Consider the following 13,467-nt stretch of genomic DNA (forward strand, 5'->3'; position numbering starts at 1 on the left):
TGTCTCTAAGTGGAACAGAACTCATTCTACAGCAATTTCCCTGACATGGAGTCAGATTTCAGAAATTTTGGCCCCTGTTCTGGAGTCAGTTTTAAGGCCACTGTTATTCCTATGAGTATACGGACACTGCTTACGTCTTCCCCTGGATGCCTTTACGTGATGACGATTTGAATGGTGTCGATTGCGCAATCACAGGCACTATAAATAAAAAAAACCTGTAGGTAGGAACTCTTTTCTTGGTGCGTCATGCGCGCGGTGGCCACCGACCCGCACTTGTTCCAAGCATTAGTGTAGGGAGTAATATTTCTCCGGTCATGTTTCTACTCGTTATAGGAGTTAAAAACATCATAAGGTAGTTAATTTAAAGCGTTTAATAGCAATTTATATCCGTTTAGTGCGATTTTGGGACATTTATTTCTGAGACACTGTGAATCTCTGGGCACGCTTCCAGTTCATGCCGAACGCAGTTGGCATTTCCACATGGCAAGAGGACAGCTTTCGACCAAAAGACGATTAGACCCAAGAAAGGATCCTTTGCCCAAGATTCTGATGGAAGAACAGCTCAAAGTAGGAACAATTTATTATGATAAATCGTGTTTCTGTCGAAAAATGTTAGTGGCTTAGGACGCCATCTTTTTTGACGTAGCTTCGCTTGGCGCAAACTGTATTGAAAACTAAGGATAATTTAAAAAATGTAATTCCGCGATTGTATTAAGAATTAAATTGTCTATCAATCGCTGTCCACCCTATATTTTTTAGTCACGTTTATGAGTATTTATGTATAAGACTAGATCAATGTCTAATGTGGCGCAGGACATTTTCTGACCAGCTGGGCTACTTTTCTCATTGTCTAACCATGATTTTGGTGGCTAAATATGCACATTTTCGAACAAACTGTATATGTATGTTGTAATGTGATGTTACAGGAGTGTCATCTGAAGAATTCTGAGAAGGTTAGTGAAAAAATTTATACATTTTGCCGATGTTTACGTTATCGCTCTCTTTGGCTAGAATCAATGCTGGGGTAATGTTTGCACATGTGCTATGCTAATATAACGATTTATTGTGTTTTCGCTGTAAGACACTTAGAAAATCTGAAATATTGTCTGTATTCACAGGATCTGTGTCTTTCGATTAGTGTATGCTGTGTATTTTTACGAAATGTTTGATGATTAGTAGTTAGGTAAACACGTTGCTCATTGTAATTATTCTAGTCCATTTGTGACGGTGGGTGCAATTGTAAACTATGCCATCTACCTGAAATATGCACATTTTTCTAACAAAACCTATCCTATACCATAAATATGTTATCAGACTGTCATCTGATGAGTTTTTTTCTTGGTTAGGGGCTATCAATATCTTAGTTTAGCCGAATTGGTGATAGCTACTGTTGTTGGTGGACAAAGTAAAGATGGTGGATTATGCTAATGTGTTTTTAGCTAATAGATTTACATCTTTACATATTGTGTCTTCCCTGTAAAACATTTTAAAAATCGGACATGTTGGCTGGATTCACAAGATCTGTGTCTTTCATTAGCTGTATTGGACTTTAATGTGTGAAAGTTAAATATTTAAAAAAAATATTTTTTTTGAATTTCGCGGCTCTGCCTTTTCAGTGGGGGTAGGGGGGGTGTGCCGCTAGCGGCACCCCAGTCCTAGACAGGTTAAGCCATTTTGTCACAACTTTGGAAGTATGCTTGGGGTCATGGTCCATTTGCGACCAAGCTTTAACTTCCTGACTGATGTCTTGAGATGTTGCTTCAATATATCCACATATTTGTCCTCTCTCATGATGCCATCTATTTTGATAAGTGCACCAGTCCCTCCTGCAGCAAAGCACCCCCAATACATGACACTGCCACCCCCCATGCTTCACGATTGGGATGGTGTTCTTCGGCTTGCAAGCATCCCCCTTTTTCCTCCAAACATAACGATGGACATTATGGCCAAACAGTTCTATTTTTGTTTCATCAGACCAGAGGACATTTCTCAAAAATGTACGATCTTTGTCCCCATGTGCAGTTGCAAACCGTAGTCTGGCTTTTTTATGGTGGTTTTGGAGCAGTGGCTTCTTCCTTGCTGAGCGGGCTTTCAGGTTATGTCGATATATGGCTCGGTTTACTGTGTATATAGATACATTTGTACCTGTTTCCTCCAGCATCTTCACAAGGTCCTTTGCTGTTGTTCTGGGATTGATTTGCACTTTTTGCACCGAAGAACGTTCATCTCTAGGAGACCGACCCGCTCCTTCCTGAGCGGTATGACAACTGCGTAGTCCCATGGTGTTTATACTAGCATACTATTGTTTGTACAGATGAACGTGGTACCTTTAGGAGTTTGGAAATTGCTCCCTAGGATGAACCAAACTTGTGGAGGTCAAATCTTTTTTTTCTGAGGTCTTTGCTGATTTCTGTAGATTTTCCCATGAAGTCAAGCAAAGAGGCACTGAGTTTGAAAGTAGGCCTTGAAATACGTCCACAGGTACACCTCCAATTGACTCAAATTATGTACATTAGCCTATCAGAAGCTTCTAAAGCCATGACATAATTTTCTGGAATTTTCCAAGCTGTTTAAAGGCAAAGTCAACTTCGTGTATGTAAACTTCTGACACACTGGAATTGTGATACAGTGAAATATATCTGTCTGTAAACAATTGTTTGAAAATGACTTGTGTCATGCACAAATGAGATGTCCTTACCGACTTGCCAAAACTATAGTTTGTGAACAAGAAATGTGTGGAGTGGTTGAAAAACGAGTTTTAATGACGCCAACCTAAGTGTATGTAAACTTCCGACTTCAACTGTATATAATAATAAACAATGGGTTCAAAGGGTATGACATCATTGTGGGTGTGGCATCCTGTGTAATAACAGAGGCATAATGGTAAATAAAATGACAGTGTTATGAGGTAAATAATGTTAAGGTTATAAAAAAAGGAAGAAAGGATATTCAGTGTCTCTTTACAACATATTTTGTAATGGGATGTAATTGAGAATGAAAATGACGAAGTGGTTTTTGTACTACAGTACTCTCACCTTGTTAAAATATAAAAATGTTGATAGTGTCCCATTATTTTTTTACAACACTTATTTACCAGGTAAGTTGACTGAGAACACATTCCCATTTACAGCAACAACCTGGGGAATAGTTACAGGGGATGAATGAGCCAATTGGAAGCTGAGGACGATTAGGTGGCCATGATGACGTCCAGTTTGGGAATTTAACACCCCTACTCTTACGATGAGAGCCATGGGATCTTTAGTGACCACAGAGAGTCAGGACACCTGTTTAATGCCTCATCCAAAAGACGGCACCCTATACAGGGCAATGTCCCCAATCACCGCCCTGGGGCATTGGGGTATTTTCTTTAGACTAGTGTAAAGAGTGCCTTATACTGGCCCTCCAACACCGCTTCCAGAATAATCTGGTCTCCCATCCAGGGACCGACCCTGCTTGGATTGAGGCAAGCCAGCAGTGGTATTTTAGGGTGGTATGCTGCTGCCTACTGTCAAACTGGGAGACCATGTTACTTTTGAACTGACACTCCCCTAGGTCATTTTAATGGAAAAATACTTTTTGGGGGGATTATGAAATACATGTTTCCTTAAAAGAAATCCATTTTCTAAATAGGATCAAATGTTCCATTTAACTTTCCTTAAATCTGCTATCGGCTAGCTTGCTAGAGAAAGCTAGCATAGCTTCATTTTACTTGGAAAGATATGACCTCACCAACATTAAAAACCCTAGCTATCTATATTCATAACCATACAGGTACAGTACCTTCAGACATTGTTCACACCCATAGACTTTTTTCAAATGTTGTGTTACAGCCTGAATTTAAAATGGATTACATTTAGATTGTCTGGTCACTGGCCTAGACACAATACCTCATAATGTCAAAGTGGAATTATGTTTTTTGAAATGTTTACAAATAAATAGAAAATAAAAATCTGAAATGTCTTGTCAATAGGTATTCAACCCCTTTGTTATGGCAAGACTAAGTAAAAATGTGCATAATAAATGGACTCGCAATAATAGTGTTTAACATGATTTTTGAATGACTACCTCATCTCTGTACCCCACATATACAATTTTATTTAAGGTGGCTCAGTCGAGCAGTGAATTTCAAACACAGATTCAACCACAAAGACCACCGAGGTTTTCCAATGCCTTGCAAAGAAGGGCACCTAGTAAAGAAAGAAAAGCAGACATTGAATATCTCTTTGAGCATGGTGATTAATTTATTTATTAATTACACCTTGGATTGTGTATCAATACACCCAGTCACTACACAGATACAGGCATCCTTTTTTATCTCAGTTGCCGGAGAGGAAGGAAACCACTCTGGGATTTCAACATGAGGCCAATGATGACTTTAAAACAGTTACAGAGTTTAATGGCTGTGATAGGAGAACTGAGGATGGATCAACAACATTCTTCATTCAAAGACTCGATCATGGACACTTACTGAAAGTTGTGGCTGCTTTGCGTGATGTATTGTTGTCTCTACCCTCTTGCCTTTGTGCTGTTGTCTGTACCCAATAATGTTTGTACCCTGTTTTGTGCTGCTACCATGTTGTGCTTCTGCCATGTTGTGTTACTACCATGTTGTCATGTGGTGTTGCTAGCATGCTGTGTTGTCATGTGTTGCTGCCATGCTATGTTGTCTTAGGTCTCTCTTTATGTAGTGTTGTGGTGTCTCTCTTGTCGTGATGTGTGTTTTGTCCTATGTATATTTTTTTGTTTTATCCCAGCCACCGTCCCCGCGGGAGGACTTTTGCTTTTTGGTAGGCCGTCATCGTAAATAAGAATTTGTTCTTAACTGACTTGCCTAGTTAAATAAAGGTTAAATACATTACAAAATATTTTTTTTATTGTAGTTAATCCACAATACAAACCTAATTGACAGAGTGAAAAGGAGGAAGCCTGTACCGAAATATTTTTTTTCTCTCCAAAACATGCATCCTGTTTGCAACAAGGCACTAAAGTAATACTGCAAAAAATGTGCCAAAGCAAATCACTTTTTATCCTGAAATACAAAATGTTATGTTTGGGGCAAATCCAATACAACACATTACTGAGTACCACTTTTCCATATTTTCAAGCATAGGGGTGGCTGCATCATGTTATGGGTATGCTTGTAATCTATAAGGACTGAGGAGTTTTTCAGGTTAAAAAAGAAACGGAATGGCGCTCAGCACAGGCAAAATCCTGGAGGAAAACCTGGTTCAGTATGCTTTCCACCAGACACTGGGAGATCAATTCACCTTTCAGCAGGATAATAACCTAAAACACAAGGCCAAATCTACGCTGGAGTTGCTTACCAAGAAGACAGTAAATGTTCTTGAGTGGCCGAGTTACAGTTTTGATTTAAATCTGCTTGAAAATATATGGCAAGACTTAAATGGTTGTCTAGCAATGATCATCAACCAATTTGACAGAGCTTGAAGAATTTTGATAAGAATAATAGGCAAATGTTGAACAACCCAGGTGTTGGAAGCTCTTAAGAGACTTAGGCAGAACTGACAGCTGTAATCAATCCCAAAGGGGATTCTAACATGTGTTGACTCAGGGTGTTGAATACTTATCTAATCAACATATATTAGTGTTTTATTTTTCATATTTTCTTTTACAAATGGTATAATATTTCTTCCACTTTGACATTGCAGAGTATTTTGTGTAGATGATTAATGTTCCACAGAAATACCTAAAGAGTGTTTTAATACATTTAATTTGTATGAATAATTGATGTTTATCACGAATATATATTATTTATTCATGTATATATTATTTACTCTCTCAATTATCCTTCTTTACAATAAATAATTAAGTGTCCCACTTTGCCAATCGAGGTGGCCCAATTTGCCAGTATTGGATGCGTTACTTGAAAAAGTAACTAATAGTATTACAATATTTTAACACAGTAACTTGTTATATTACTCCATTACTGATAGAAGTAATGCATTAGTGTAATGCGATACTTTTGTAACGCATTACCCCCAACACTGAAAATGTTTTGATTTGCTAAATTTTTCAAAATATTTTTTAACATAATATACTGTACGGGCATTTCAAAGTTCCAGAGTGGGATCTCTTCTACTGTTCGAGTTATGATCCAATTTGTCAGCATTACAAACAGTGAATGTGAATATCAATTCAAAACAGTTGCCATCTGCTGGTGATTTGCAGGATGTGCAGTGATACAAGTAAAAGGAGGGCTGTGATTGGTTACATTGATGACAATTATGACATTATGACAATTTCTCTGTATAGAATTGTCCATAACATTAAAACTAGCAGAGATCCCACTTTGAAACTTTGATATGCCTGTAGAGTATATTATGTTCAACAATATATTGAAACATTTGTCAAATCAAAAATGATATATTCTCTATATTCATGTTTCTATTTTTAAATATTCATACATTAATGTAAGAAAATCATTATTCAAATCAAAATATTACTCATATTACAGAACCAGCAGTAAAGCTTCATATGAAACATATTTTTCTTTGTAGTACCTACAGATGAAAATTATGCCTGGGTAAGGCCAAAATGTCACATGTTCCAACTTCAATTAAATATTTCTCAATTGTGCTTTAAGATACAAATCTCAACAATCCTTCCTCCAAAGGACCCTTCTATGGATTAAATGTTGTGAAAATCCTCCCAATATTTTTTTTCTTCTTCTAGATTTGTGAGGAATCAGCCTTTTGACCAAAACCATGAATGTGTGGATTCTTATCATAAAACATAGGCTTATAACTTTTACGTTGTAACATTTTCTGTCTATCACAAATCCGTAACTGCAAAAATTCACCAGATTTATTTTTCTAACAGCCCAGATACTTGAGAGCTCTGCTATTTGAACCTTGGCTCGATTTAGATGGTGATGCAGATACCAGTGTTTTGAAGGACGTAGGAAGCCTTGACTAAGACCCGAAGTATGGGTCCAATTGGAGCCCCATTTGTCTGCAGTTATTTTGGTTACTGGCACATACGAATTTTAGATTACCATGGAGCCCTGTTGGTTTTGGCTTTGACTCTCTCTGAAAATGAGAGCACATTCACTATGCAAGAGAAGCAGAGTGTCAAGGCCAGTCAAGTAGCATTTCACCGAAAATTAAGACAAATTTGTAGTGATGTAAGTGTATTTGTGAAAACGAGAGGCTCTGGCGCGATGGGGAGTGCCCCACCCCCTCTCCACTTGTGTCCATCAAAGTTGGGAAAGTGTAAGGTGTCTCAAGTTAGCACTGTAGGACATTTTCCCCCAAAATCTGCGTGAGCCTCACATTTGTAGTTTGACATGCATTGAGCCTGGCAGAACTCTGGGCTGAAAAGACAAAGGGGAGACACTCTATCCTGTCCCCAGTGCACGCCTTTGTACCGGGAGAAAATGCTACAGGTTCAATTACCACAGGACGCAGTCATATTTCTCCTGTAATTTCTCCTTCAGTTCCAGGGTCCTGAGGAAAAGGCCCTCTCTTTTATAATCCTGATAAAATATTGCCCCCATATTATCTCAGGTAGCATGAGTTACTTTGATTTAGCCTTTGTAGTCCACCACAGTATCTTAAAAGGCATGAGCTCATCTCTTATATCAAATTTTCAATGCAATGCGAGCTACAGCAACGGTAATCTGATTCCAATGTGTTCTCACTGCACTGGGCCAAGCTGTTATGAACTCAACTCTCCTCTGATTTGGGGTGGCAGGTAGCCTAATGGTTAAGAGCGTTGGGCCAATAACCGAAAGGTCGCTGGTTAGAGCCAACTAGGTGAAATATTTGTTTAGATGTAACTATGGTCGATGTGAGTTTGTGACCTATCCTTTGTTTGTCCCCAGAAGACTTGCTCAACTCTGTTTATGAAATGGGAACTAACTCAGTTTTATGCATCGTCAACAATCCCACGTCTCTTGTGTCCTGTCCTCATAGTGCAGTGAGTCGGACTTTGAGTTTGGCACCGAGTGCCTTCATCTGGCTCTGCAGTACTGTGGCACCAATGCTAAACTCATCGAGGGCCCGCCAACCCTGTGGAAGGTGAGCCAGCCTGGGACACTAACTCAGTTTGGGACAATGCCTTTAAGCCTAAATTAGGCCATTGTCTTAGCTCTAATTGTATGCTTATTACTAGTTTGTTGTACAGGGACAAGTACAGATTTGAATTCATACATTGTGTATTGTATTTAATACTATTTGATATGATGACTGAAAGTAAAGGGTTTTGATAGCGTTGAAGTAAGCCAGTAATGGAGTAAGGCCTATGAATCTAAATATATTAAACACTAAAATGAACAATGCTTTTTAGAGCAGGTGTGATGCTAACATGTTGTTAAACTAAGTTTATTTGTCCCGTAGGTGACCTACAAACGAGATCTGGCTGCAGCGGAGTCCATTGTCAAAGGTATGTGACTGTGTATCTGTATATATTTTTATACACAACTTATACTGTTAAGTACAGTATTTACATGATCGTTGTTTGCCTCCGACAGAAAAACCACTTACTTTATAGACCTAATGTACGTTAGCACTATTTTCTGTACAACAAAACTAATGTAAAGGTGTTTTTGTCCTGTGTGAGACAATGCCAGTTTAGAATGGGATAGAGTGATGTCGACGAGAAATAAAATACTCTTTTATTGTTCTCCCAGGAAGATATTCTATGAAGTCTTGTTTAGGTTTGTCAGAAAGTAAGGGAGGGTGTTTGCAGTCTGTGATGTGAACGCCATCCATACAAGTCAGGGCACGGTGGAGCCATCATGGTCTCTACACAATCAGGGAAACATTCATAAAGTCATCAGTTCTACTCTTTACCTCTGTATGCACCTGGGCCGACCAACTGGATTATGACATATTGAGCATAGTAATTATACCAAGAGAGCTTTGTGTGTGAATGAATTCATTGTTAGTATGTGTTGGGAGCATATGCAAGAATACATCTACGTGTGTGTGTGTCTTTGGCACATCACTTCCCCACGTAAATCAAGTTGAATCCCGAGTGGTGATGACTTAAATGAATTCTCACAATGTTTAAAGATTATTATCATTGCTAAGTAACGGAGATTTGCAGCAAAAGTGGTCAAAGTACACTTTCTTTTTCAGAGACTCTCTCCCAGTCGGCCTGTGTTGTCACAGGTGGCTCTGCACAGGCTATAGAGCTGGCCAACGCTCTGCAGAGGAGCATGAGCGCTTTGGACATGGTATGGTGATGATTATGATGATGATTACAATTACAATGTTTGTGAGATTTTACATTCGATCATCACATTGATGTTTCTTCCACCCCTCCAACAACCCCCCTCTCCCAGACCATGTGAGCTCCGCTTGGGTGGGCCCTGGTTAGACTTGCCATCTGTTGTTAGACCTATAATGGAGCTTGTCTGAAGGCTTCCACACCCTCCTCCCTCCATCCCCCCCTCTGCCTCTCCACCTCCCGGCATGACGGAAAGCAGATGGCAGTCATGTAGTTCATGCCATGGGAATGATCTGATTAATTGAGTGTTCAGCGATGACTCTTCACTACCACCCTTCGCCCGTCATGTTGAATGGCTCCCTGTTTCCCCATACTGTCCTTGTATGACATGTCTCCCATTCATTCTCAGTCATGGTGAAGGGGTCACAGGTTGCCATATCGTCCCCACAAATCACATTGCACTTCTCCATTCTCATTCGTTTTAAAACAGACACCCCCGGCCTCCCACCACACCGTCCCCACATTGCCGCTGAAAGTCTCTTTCTTCCTGCGTATATCGGAAAGTGTGTATACATCCTCCCTCAGTAGTTGATAACAGAGGGGGGAAATGCATGGCGGGTGAAATGTTTTGGTGATACAGCGAGAGCACCGACAGCTCATCCTCCTGTGAAGCAGTGCCAAGCTCTTCATCAGGCAGTACGCGTCAAACAGGCAGCGGATCTAGCTGTCGTGGTGCTAGGCAGACCCCTGAGATGTACTGTATGGGATCCTAGGAACCTAAGGCTTTGGCTTTGATTGGAACCATTGTTCCCTGCACCCGGGAGCCGGTGAGGTCGTGTTGTGGCGCACGCGTGTCTGGGACCAGATGCATCCTTCCCAGGGGTTCGAGGGAGATGAAAGGAGAGAAAATGGAGGAGGAGGAATTAGCTTTGTGATCAATGCCGTTAATGAATCTAATACAGGGGATAAGGGAGGTAGAGCCTGAGCTGAGCTGGAGCTTGGAGGCGAATACACAGTGTGGTGTGTGCAGGTGGAGGATTTTGCAGCGTGTGTGTGTTATTGAGGGGAGAATATGATTAGGGGATTCTCCTAGCAGGATGAATATGGATGTGATCACATAATCATAGTGGAAGATACAAAATATACATTAAATTGTATTAATATGTAATATATTATAAACAATGTTCTTGTTAGCACTTTTCATTCTTGTTCTGTACATGATGTTGGGCAAATAAAAGTTTTTTTTTTAGGTTTCTAAAAGTATTTGCCTCAATAACCCCAGATCACTTGTCATTTAACAGACATTCCCAGACGTTATTCAAGCAAAAAGCTTTTATAGCCGTTCATTATTCTTTTGATTAATAAGTAAACCTATTAGCGCCACATTTATTTCAGTCTCCTGAGACAAAGGAATTGGAATTTAACCACTAAACCATAATTCTGACATTTGCATTAGAGCTGCAACTGAAACATCTGCGTCTTTTTAAAAATTCAGGCTCGTAGTCAATTTGTGTCGGAGCCCAATCTAATAGACATTAGTGTCATGATAGGAAGGGAGGATCTGATGAAGGGAGAACACCTCCATCCCCTCCTTATCTCTAACATTTTCAGCTTAGTATACGATAGTATTTCATATTCACTCAAGATTAAATACAATCTTGGAACACATTAATTATATCACTCCTTTTTCCAAAATATTAACCTTGACCTAATAGATATTTAGTCATGGACACAGCCAGATAGAGGAACAGCTAGGGCTAGGCCGGGACAAAGCTCACTGAACTACACTTTGAGCACTATATTCAAATCATGTCTATCCTTTCTCTTTCTGAGTTTCTCAGCATTTCAAACAAGCAACTCATAGTTTGAGAAAGTAATAGGTAACACTTTTTATTTTATAGCCTGTTTTAAGCTGGGACTTGGTATTTATATGGTTGTACTAGGAAACAATGTGGTAACATCTTACCACTTTCTGAATTGAAACTCATAGTTTGGGGCAGTTCTCTTTTTTCCTCTGGCAGCCTGGAACTTGATTTCAGACTTGGTCACGGACTCTCTGGTGTGTCCTGTAATTGGTCCTTGACCTCCTGTCTCTTGAACAAACATCCCATTCCAGAATTTCATGCCCAACTAACCTTATTTAAATCATGTCAGAAAATGTAATCTTGCAAATCTACATTTCTGACTGATGGTTTTCCCTCAGAACCCACAAGCAACTTATCGTTCTGGACCAAATAACCCTCCACATGTTTCCCGTAACCATTTAGATTTCCAACTGTCATTGTTATTCTAAACGGTTAAAATTGTACAAGTCCCAGTCAGTGACAAACCCAGAGCGTGGATGTTTGTTTCTGTGTTTATTTCCTCTTGTGTATGAAATGTTAGACAGGACCAGGGAAGAATTACTGGGAAAACAGAAGAGATGGACATGAAATAGACACACTGACTGTAGCATGTTGTACAGCTTCATTCTATTTGTATTCAAGGGCTAAATTTGTTGAAAGATACTCAGCTAAAATGTGGTTACAATTACAGTGAACAAAAATTATTTTATTATTTTGGACTGCACTGAATTTTGATTCGATTTACAGTGTAATGAAATTTAACTTGGCTCGTCTACAATTCTGTCTCCAGGCTTCTTTGTACCCTTTATCATTCTGCCAGCTCAGAGAGACAAAGAGAGCTCAGCAGTGGTTCCCTGTCTCTTTCATTTGTTATAATGAGCAATCCAGCCTTGGAGAGAATTTAGCTTAAGATCAATGGTGTTCAACTCTAGTCCTGGAGCTACGTAATGTATGCTGGTTTTGTCCTTGCTTTCTAATCAGGGACTAATTTATTATTGGGTAACCAGGTGTGTGGACTGAGACTTTCTGGCTAAAATTAATTGATTAAGTGCCAGGGAGAAATTAATACCAGCATGGAAATCCCTTTGGGACTGTAGTTGAGCTCCCCTGCATTCCAATGGAATTTATTAACAGCATTAACTAACATCATTATTTGGTTTATTTCACATTTGAATGTAGTATTTCTGTAAAATGTTTCTTTGTGTCTTTCTTCAAGGAGGTGGATGTGATCTCAGACTTGATAGGAGACAATGCCAAATCTCTGTCAAAAGAGTGGAACTTTATTCAAGTTTCTGTAAGTTCACACTTCAGGAGTTTAGGAAAACAAAATATAACTAAGCCTGTTTCAACATTATGAATATGGTTTGTTAATTATGTTATGTTTATGTTATTACCACTTTGGAAATAGAAGGTTATGCACGTTACATTTTTTTCTGCTCAGATAGCCAACTCAACAATTTTCCACTATTTTCTTATACTTGCTTTAAATGTTTTATCCGTAGGTCAACAGTTCTTGCTTTTCTGAAGTTGGAAAAATGCTGAGTGCGTTGGAGGAGGCAGACCGAGCACTCCTGCATCCAGTGGTCATTATTTGGGTGAGTTGAGTTCACATGGGGATAAATGTGTAAATAGAGCCTCATATGAATTGAGTTGCCTTACCAACACTCGTTCTGGTACTGGAAATTAGACTGTCTTCAGTCCTCTATGCTTGGGGCTCTTTGCCCCTTACTGATCACTTTGCTTTATGGTGAGTTGGCCATGTTGCTTTAAGGATGGACTATAAGCTTGCGAAGGCCATGGAACGCTCTGATGTTTGGGTATCCCAGTAGTAATCGCACACATTCGGAACAAGGTGAGCTAGCAGTGTTAACAGAGAACATTGTGTATATGGGTGTTGTCTGTGCTTAGTGGACTTAATGGACGTTTATCATGTCTCAATCAGGTTTCCCACACTGTGAATGAACTTGCGCTGGGTGTTTTCTAAAGCACACGTCTGGTCCAGGCAGGCTCTAGTTTCCTCAAGGTACATGTACTACATGGCCAGGCAACCTTTTTCCGCTTGTAAAATGTTCACTTTGCAGTCTACCTATGGTCCCCCCGACAAAACTATGTTGCTGTTTAGAAACCCTATACCCCCCCCCCCCCTGAGAGCACTTCACTCCTTTCACTTACCGTTTGGCTCGTTTCAGATGTCAATATCAACCACAGAGCAACATTAACTCATGACAGCTCAAGTAGAACCCCCCCCCCCCCCCCCTGCAAATTGATCTAATTGGAACCCAAAATAAACATTTACGTTATGAAGGTACTGTTTACTTTTTGTGATTTTTACCTTTTCACCCCGGCAACAGCACAACTGCCAAAACAAAGTGAGGAGAAAAAGGTGCAGTGGGCTTGGGGAAGTTGCATTCTGGAATTTTCTCTAAGCGAG

General features: G+C 39.7%; 1 protein-coding gene across 2 annotated transcripts in view; it reads left to right on the forward strand.

The window, feature by feature from the left end:
* crppa (CDP-L-ribitol pyrophosphorylase A) overlaps positions 1–13,467 on the forward strand; it is a 37,575-nt gene that overhangs the window by 4,730 nt on the left and 19,378 nt on the right. For both annotated transcript variants that reach the window (XR_008759907.1, XM_055925709.1), the window contains exons 4-8: positions 7,935–8,039; positions 8,358–8,403; positions 9,102–9,199; positions 12,253–12,330; positions 12,539–12,631. Coding sequence is in view for 1 of the 2 variants with exons in the window: in XM_055925709.1 (XP_055781684.1) it covers positions 7,935–8,039; positions 8,358–8,403; positions 9,102–9,199; positions 12,253–12,330; positions 12,539–12,631 (420 nt within the window). In the remaining variant the exon portion in view is untranslated. The remainder of the gene's footprint in view (positions 1–7,934; positions 8,040–8,357; positions 8,404–9,101; positions 9,200–12,252; positions 12,331–12,538; positions 12,632–13,467) is intronic.

The sequence above is a fragment of the Salvelinus fontinalis genome, chromosome 6 (genome assembly GCF_029448725.1).
Source record: "Salvelinus fontinalis isolate EN_2023a chromosome 6, ASM2944872v1, whole genome shotgun sequence".
NCBI classification, from domain to species: Eukaryota; Metazoa; Chordata; class Actinopteri; order Salmoniformes; family Salmonidae; genus Salvelinus; species Salvelinus fontinalis.